The sequence below is a fragment of the Taudactylus pleione genome, unplaced genomic scaffold, assembly GCF_031769625.1.
Source record: "Taudactylus pleione unplaced genomic scaffold, aTauple2 ptg000085l, whole genome shotgun sequence".
Classification (NCBI taxonomy): domain Eukaryota; kingdom Metazoa; phylum Chordata; class Amphibia; order Anura; family Myobatrachidae; genus Taudactylus; species Taudactylus pleione.
In genome coordinates, this window is record NW_028284487.1 from 14,454,133 (window position 1) to 14,462,500 (window position 8,368).

Sequence of the window (8,368 nt, forward strand, 5' to 3'; positions counted from 1 at the left end):
CCATCAGTGCACCAGCCCTAAATGTACCTCAAAATAAACAGCTGTTTTTGGGCTTCTGCAGAACTTTGTGTAGCCTACCGTTCCACTTACCCTGAACTGCGCTTACGTGAGAACACCCTGTTTATAGCCCAGTTACGCCTGTTCAGTGGCAAGTTGAGATGAGATGGGGCAGATGTACTAAGCTCTGGAAATTGATAAATTGGAGATTGCTAAACTACTAACCATTCAGCTCCTATCATTATTTCAAACACCGCCTGTGACCATTAGGAGCTGAGTGGTAGTTTATCACTCTCCAATTTATTACTTTCCAGAGCTTAGTAAATCTTCCCTTTGAATTCCCTACAACTCTATATTGCCCGTTATTGCGCATAATTGTTTCCATAGCACTTGCATGGCGAAAACACACCAGATATGCTCTGCAAACAGACTTGTGTTAAACTTTGCATGAGCCCCAGTGTGTTCAGATACAAGCATTATTTTTCTCCCATTGGGTATTTAGCATTGTGTAGTTTGAGTTTTACCGTAGTTTGGAAATCGTTTGTTTATATAACGCCCCCAACACTGTACAGTGGATCTTTGTAATTCATATCAGTGCCTGCCTCATTGGAGCCAAGTCTAAATACCTAACAAGGGAGTGCGCATATATTGGTTAGGGTTGATTTTGTCAGAATCCAATTAACTCTGCGGACACCTATGCAAACGGGGAGAACATACAAACTCCATATAGGATTTCCGCAGGACTTACTATACCTTCCTGTTTTCTTACATCCAAAGTGCTTAAAAGACCATGGGGGTCATTCAGACCCACTCGCGAGCGGAAGTACGCTCGCAAGTGGGTCGATGTTCCCCACTGCACATGCGCACGACGGAGGGAGCTCCGTCGTGTGCATGCGCGAGACCCGGCGAGCGACGGGCTTCCCATCGCTCCGGGTCTCGCAGCAAACGGGGCGTGCTGTCGATGTTGATTGACAGCACGCCCCCTTTGGGGGGTGTGCCTGCCAGACGGAGGCGTTCCCATGGGAACGCCTACCGTCTGAAGCCAGCCCCACTGACATCACTAGTGATGTCAGTGGGAGTGATTTTGGCTCTGATAGGCTGGGAAACCCGACCGCAGGGTTTCCTTCGCAAGTCCGATGGTCGCGATGGTCAAGACCATCGCGACCATCTTGTTGGACGCTCGTATATGCTGTGGGTGGTGACCCACAGCTATACGAGCATCCAGGAGGACGCTCCATTTTAATGGAGGAGGGCCCTGATTCAGAGCGAGCGCTCTGGTTAGAGCGTCCGGCTCTGAATCAGGCCCCATATCTAGTCTTATCCTCCTGTGAACAGTTTTTGTGGATGTTGACTGAATAAAAATGTCTGGCTGATATGATTTATGCAGGTTGAGTCTCTCATATCCGAAATGCTTGGGACCAGGGATATTTTGGATATCAGAATATTCCGTATTTTGGAATATGTGCATACCATAATGAGATCTTGGGAATGGGACCCAAATCTAAACACAGAATGCATTTATGTTTTATATACACCCAGCCTGCATGTCATTTTATACAATATTTTCAATAATTTTGTGGCTCAAACACAGTTTGTGTACATACATGAAATTCATTTATGCTTCATATACACCTTTATAAGGGTCCTATCCATAAGCGGATAAAATGAACGATATATCGTTCAATCGTTCATTATAGGATCGTACACACTAGACGATATGCTCCCTGAGCGATGTAGTCTAGTGTGTCCCTGGCAGGGTGTTCTCAATGTCGTTCATGACATTGAGCACACCCGCTGAACGATATCATTAACGATATTGTTAAGCGCCGGGCTCTCTCCCCCATTCCCCAACATGCAGCAACCTGACATCGTCAGGTTGGCCTGCATGCTTACTTGGTGACGATAATGACAGACGACCCACAGGAACGCGCGTCGTCATTATCGTCCATCTTTTTGATGTTAAAAATGGACGATAAAGTGGACGACTGAACGATAACGTTATCGTTCAGTCGTCCACTTTAATCGCCCAGTGTGTACGCACCTTATACCTAATAGATAGGCACTGAACGATGACAGATGCGCACTCCCGCTGCCAATAAGTCGCATCTATCATCTATCCAACATGTTGGTCAATTATCGCATATAGCTGCACGATATTAGCAATATCGTGCAGTTTATATGCGGTAAACCATGAACGACGAAAGATATTAGCAGCAGCTACAGAGCGCTGCAGAGAAAAAAAATCCACTCCCTGAATGATGGCATGCGATATCATTTGTGGTTTGACAAAATCTGACATGAGATATCGTACAGCACAGCCACCACAATTTTCAAGGGATATCTTTTCTTTCATCGCTCAGAAATACATCTGCTAATGGATAGGCCCCTATACACAAAGCCTGAAGATAATTTTATACAATATTTTTAATAATTTGTATATACAAAGCAAATGTGTTTCCGTAAGACACTTTTTTTATTTAACCTTCTGTATACAGTATTTCATTATGTGATGATTACTGACCGCTGTGCCAGTGAGCCATAGATCCTCCGTGTTTGGTGAATTCAGTTTGGATGTTGCTTCCCTGACAATGTGATTGATGTCTTTCATGTCCTTCCCTTCTCTCCAATCCTGACAGCATTATTTTACAGCTGCTTTAATTAAAGACCACAGATTAGGCTGTTTCATTGACTCCATTACTTTTGTCCAGAAGTGTCATAGTAAAATTTGTCTTTGATCAGCAATTTGTAGGTTGAAAGGGTATTTATTAATAGTTACATCTCCGAGAACGGCTTCTCCTCCCCTTGCCCAGGATAACTCTCCCTAGCTAGCACTGTGACTCATTCACATAAACATTTTCCGTTTTTATTATTTTTATGAACTGTAGGGGGAAAGGCAATGAGCCCGAATTCTGTAGTGTGCTAGAAATTAATTATTTCAAAATTTGTAAATGTCTCAGTTACTGGTGTGATTTGTTAAGTATTCTTTCTGAAGTTCTATGAAATAGTGGCGCTACATTAATAAATCACAATTAACGGGCTACCTCAAAATGCTTTTATCGTGTATGTATTTGCCAATTTTTCACATGTAAATGCACTTTTATGGTGTCTCTTGCCTACAGATGTGTCCACATACATTTAGCCACATTGCACATTAAGCAGCCATGCCACGGCGTGACTTGGTAGCACCAGTCGTTTGTGCGATATTTTTTTCTCTTCAAAGATGTCTTATTCGCATTGCGATGCACATAGGATGCACAAGCAGCTTCTGCTGATTAAAATAATATGTGACACCACTATTTTTACAGCAAGAGCATAGTGGCATCTTGTGGGGAGGGTGTTTGGATGTAATATTTATATTGTCTGAAAGAATTGGCTTTCCTTTTTGCTCTGTTCATATTCGGTAAATGAGGGCTCATAGGCTTTCACTTAAGTGGAAATGGAGATTAAGCTTTGCAGGATAAGGTTATTTAAAGAATTAATATGGCTAACTCAGCACTAGCAGAGTAGCATGGGACCTGGCATGTTGTCTTGAGGCTAGGGGGTATATTTACTGACGTGAGTTTTTAGATGTGCAGATGCTGCCCATAGCAACCAGTCAGATTCTAGCTATTATCTTCTAGAAGGTGCTAGTTAAATGTTAAGTAGAATCTGATTGGTTGCTATGGGCAACACCTCTACTTCTGAAAGCTCGCTTTAGTAAATATACCCCATGGTGTATGAGGACACATCTGTTAGCAAAAAAACTGAAATATGTAAGTTTTATTAAAATGTTGCTCTATTAAATCAAACCGAAATGGATATGATTTTGTAGTGAAAGGTTTACTAACTTGTGTAGTACGAAGATGCGTAAATAACTGAAACACTTATATAATTACGGATATATTCGATAATTTCTATTGTAATCCAAAAGCTCACACCGACTAGCACTCAAACCTGGCTGAACATTTTCGCCTTGCTTAAATGTCACTTTTGATAAAATCTCAATTTTATTTATTTTTTTTTAATCAAGTTTTTGCACTTTATAAATGGTTTGAGAACTACTTTATAAATCATTCTGAGTATCCATTGTGAAGATCCATCTTTTTCTGGCGTCCATCGGTCCTGTTACTGTGAATTATGATATAATGGACTCTCCATCCTGCAATGTACAATGCTTGTGCTTTATGGAACTTTGATATCATTTCAAACATATACAGCCATATGCATTAATGTAAATAAATTCTAATCTTCCCAGGCTACTGTAAAGGACCCTGCTAAATGTGACTGAGTAGTCACAGACTGCATTATTGAGAGAGGCTGGTTTCCAGAACCAGTAGCTGAGTCCGATACCCACTTAAGCCTGCTCCTGTTGTAATAGCATGAAAAGCAAGGAAAGGATATTATTCTGTCACTTGTATGCAGTTCTGGTCATGTGTATTTATTGGTCCACAGAAAACAGGCACTCCATTTTATGTTCTTATTTCATTAATATATTTTGTTAATTTTGTGTCACAATAATTTAACATACTGTATATTATTCATTTTTAACACCAGTTCTACAGACTTCATTAGTAAGAATGCTTTCTTGGGTATTGTTTGTGTATTAACTGCTTGCCATCCCATTGAAATACACTATTTGGTCATTTTAGGTGCTGATGACGTCTTGCTGTTAGCCAGGAGGACAGATCTACGGAGAATCTCATTGGACATGCCAGATTTTACAGATATTGTATTACAGATTGATGACATCAAGCATGCTATTGCTATTGACTATGACCCAGTTGAAGGATACATCTATTGGACTGATGATGAAGTTAGAGCCATTCGTCGTGCTTATCTTGATGGATCAGGCGCACAGACCTTAGTCACCACCGACGTCCAGCACCCAGATGGCATTGCAGTTGACTGGGTGGCTCGAAATCTTTACTGGACGGACACTGGGACCGACCGAATAGAAGTCACCCGACTGAACGGAACATCCAGGAAAATTCTGATATCTGAAAACTTGGATGAACCAAGGGCTATAGTACTGAACCCTCTGACAGGGTAAGTGACCGTTTCTACTATAAGTGGCATGAATTCTCAGTACACTTATAACTAAATGTATCTGAAAGCCAACAGTTTAAAAATATATACTTTTGTGGTGGTGTCACACCTGTACTTTAGTTAGAAAAGTTTATAGTGTGTAAGCTCATTTTAGTTTCTCCCTTTTGAGTAGGGAACCATAATCTCCTGTGTTAACCTGGAACATTAAAGTTCTGTAAAGTTCCTGTGTGACATGGGATAATAATTTCCCATCACTTGAATGAACTAGAATGAAAGCACATGAATAGCTGGAAACTTGTGATTGATTAGTGTCTGTGTGTGGCATTACCCTTTTTAGATGTATAATTCTTTAAAGCATTTTGTAACAATGTTGATATGTAAATGTTTCTGTAATACATTTCTTACATTTTTCATCAATTAGAACAACATGGACTTTTAAGTGAATTTCCCAGATTTCCTAAAGTGAAATGTGCATTTCTTTTCCTATACCTAGCTATATGTATTGGACAGATTGGGGCGAAAAGCCAAAGATTGAGTCTGCTTATTTGGATGGATCAGAAAGGATCGTTCTTGTGAACTCTTCCCTGGGCTGGCCTAATGGATTAGCATTAGATCTTCAAGATGGCAAATTGTATTGGGGAGATGCCAAGATGGACAAAATAGAGGTAGGTTAAAGTGGCGATCTCTTTGCTAGCTTTGCCAGACAATGTTCTACTTGCTGTGTACAGCCATGGCCAAAAGTTTTGAGAATTACACATGTTTTGGTTTTCACAAAGTCTGCTGCTTCAGTGTTTTTAGACCTTTTTGCCAGATATTACTTTGGTATAGTGACATAAAATGACAAGCATTTCATAAGTGCCAAAGGCTTTTATTGACAATTACATTGTTTATGCAAAGCGTCAATATTTGCAGCATTGACCCTTCTTTTTCAAGACATCTGCAATTCGCCCTGGCATGCTGTCAATCAACTTCTGGGCCACATACTGATTGATGGCCGCCCATTCTTGCCTAATCAATGCTTGGAGTTTGTCAGATTTTTGGATTTTTATTTGTCGACCCGCCTATTGAGGATTGACCACAAGTTCTCAATGGGATTAAGGTCTGGGGAGTTTCCTGGCCATGGACCCAAAATTTCGATGTATTGTTCCCTGAACCACTTGGTTATCACTTTTGCCTTATGGTAAGGTAGTTGCTCCATCATGCTTGAAAAGGCATTGTTCGTCACCAAACTGTTGGATTTTTGCGAGAAGTTGCTCTTGGATGTTTTGGTACCATTCTTTATTCATGGCTTTGAGTGAGCCCACTCCCTTGGCTGAGAAGCAACATCACAGATGAATGGTCTCAGGATGCTTTACTGTTGGCATGACACAGGACTGATGGTAGCATTCACCTTTCCTTCTCCAGACAAGCATTTTTCCAGATGCCCCAAACAATCTGAAAGGGGATTCATCAGAGAAAATAACTTTACCCCAGTCCTCAGCAGTCCAATCCCTGTACCTTTTGTAGAATCAGTCTGTCCCTGATGTTTTTCCTGGAGAGACGTGGTTTCTTTGCTGCCCTTCTTGATACCAGGTCGTCCTCCAAAAGTCTTTGCCTCACTGTGCGTGAAGAATGCACTCTCACCTGCCTGCTGCCATTCCTGAGCAAGCTCTGCACTGTTAGTGCCCCGATCCTGCAGCTGAATCAACTTTTGGAGACCGACCTGTCGCTTGCTTGGATGTTCTTAGGCGCCCTGAAGCCGCCTTCACAATTATGCAACCCCTCTCCTTGAAGTTCTTGATGGTCCGATAAATGGTTGATTTAGATGCAGTCTTACTAGCAGCAATATCCTTGCCTGTGAAGCCCTTTTTCTGCAAAGCAATGATGACTGCACGTGTTTCCTTGCAGGTAACCATGGTTAACAGAGGAATAACAATGATTTCAAGGTATACCCTCTTTTTAAAGCTTCCAGACTGTTATTCTAATTCAATCAGCATGACCGAGTGGTCTCCAGCCTTGTCCTCGTCAACACACTCACCTGTGTTAACGAGAGAATCACTGACATGTCAGCTGGCCCTTTTGTGGCAGGGCTGAAATGCAATGGAAATTTTGTTTTGGGGATTAAGTTCATTGTCATGGCAAAGAGGGACTTTTAATTGCAATTCATCTGATCACTCTTCATGACATTCTGGAGTATATGCAAATTTCCATCATAAAAACTGAAGCAGCAGACTTTGTGAAAACCAATACTTGTGCATTCTCAACTTTTGGCCATGGCTGTATTGTGACGATGTCTTTGCTTCTTTTGTAATGATTCTCATTGCAGCACTGCTAAGCTAAATAAGCTACATAAAGCGTTTATACTTGGTATATTGTACATTAGTGAAAACACTTGTATTTTACCTAAACGATATTGAACGCATCCGTCTGCCTGTAACGCATGCAGTTGGTGAAATACAGCGTTTGCAATCACTTAATTTCTTAAATGAGTTCACTGCGGACATGACCTTTCCAATTTGTGGATGCTGGCAGAGAATGCTAATTATTTTAAGCAATATCTAAAACTATCTATTTTTTATTATGTCAAGCAGATCAGATTTAAGTTTTTTTTTTATTAAGATTTATTTCTCCTTTTAATAAAAAAAAAATATATATATTGTAGCATTTTTGTATATTAGCAGAAGCAAACATCTTATCCATTTGACTTGTCATATATCCTTACAGTGGACCTGAAGGTCTCTGTCCTATATACTGCTGATAACCTATTAGCGCTGTCAGTGGATGATATAGTACAGTGATGTGTGGGTGGTAACTCAGACCGGGAACTGCTTTGCAGCTTCTGTCCAATTTTCATTTCAGACTCTTTAGTACATTTATGACCCTGACATGTAATCATGAAATGTGTTGTTTGCTTACTGTAAGTTCAAGTGAATGTGAGATGTTCCTGCTGCTTGATGCTAAATATTTTGAGTGCAGTTTGCTGTAGATCAGTAGTCTGGGATATACTTGGTTTTGCTATGAAAATGTAAACTGAAAAGAGGTGAGGTCCAATGTGGATATGAAATATTTCAAGTGCATTAAGTTGCATTATAAATCACAAAAGAAATATATGTGAAGGTTGAAGCTTGAGTGCTGTTCAGGTCCTAGCTCGGCCTTTATGCACCCTCATTCAGTGTGCTGTGCCTTCCCTTCTACACTGTGGTGGGTGTCAGCTGATAGTGGAATTTAAAATGGCTATATTTCAAGGGTACATCGTCCTGGATATATTACGTAAAATTATTGTTGCTCAAAGTTGCAGATTAGTCCTGCGTCAATTCTGTTCTGAATTTTGCTAGAGATTAATTTATTTATACTTTGTATAACGTCA

General features: G+C 40.5%; 1 protein-coding gene across 1 annotated transcript in view; it reads left to right on the forward strand.

Annotated features, from left to right (window-relative positions):
- The window catches only part of LOC148532063 (low-density lipoprotein receptor-related protein 5-like), a 195,957-nt gene that overhangs the window by 78,500 nt on the left and 109,089 nt on the right, over nt 1–8,368 (forward strand). Inside the window, exons 6-7 of the mRNA XM_088468375.1 lie at nt 4,626–5,022; nt 5,516–5,687. Coding sequence (XP_088324501.1) covers nt 4,626–5,022; nt 5,516–5,687 — 569 coding nt within the window. The remainder of the gene's footprint in view (nt 1–4,625; nt 5,023–5,515; nt 5,688–8,368) is intronic.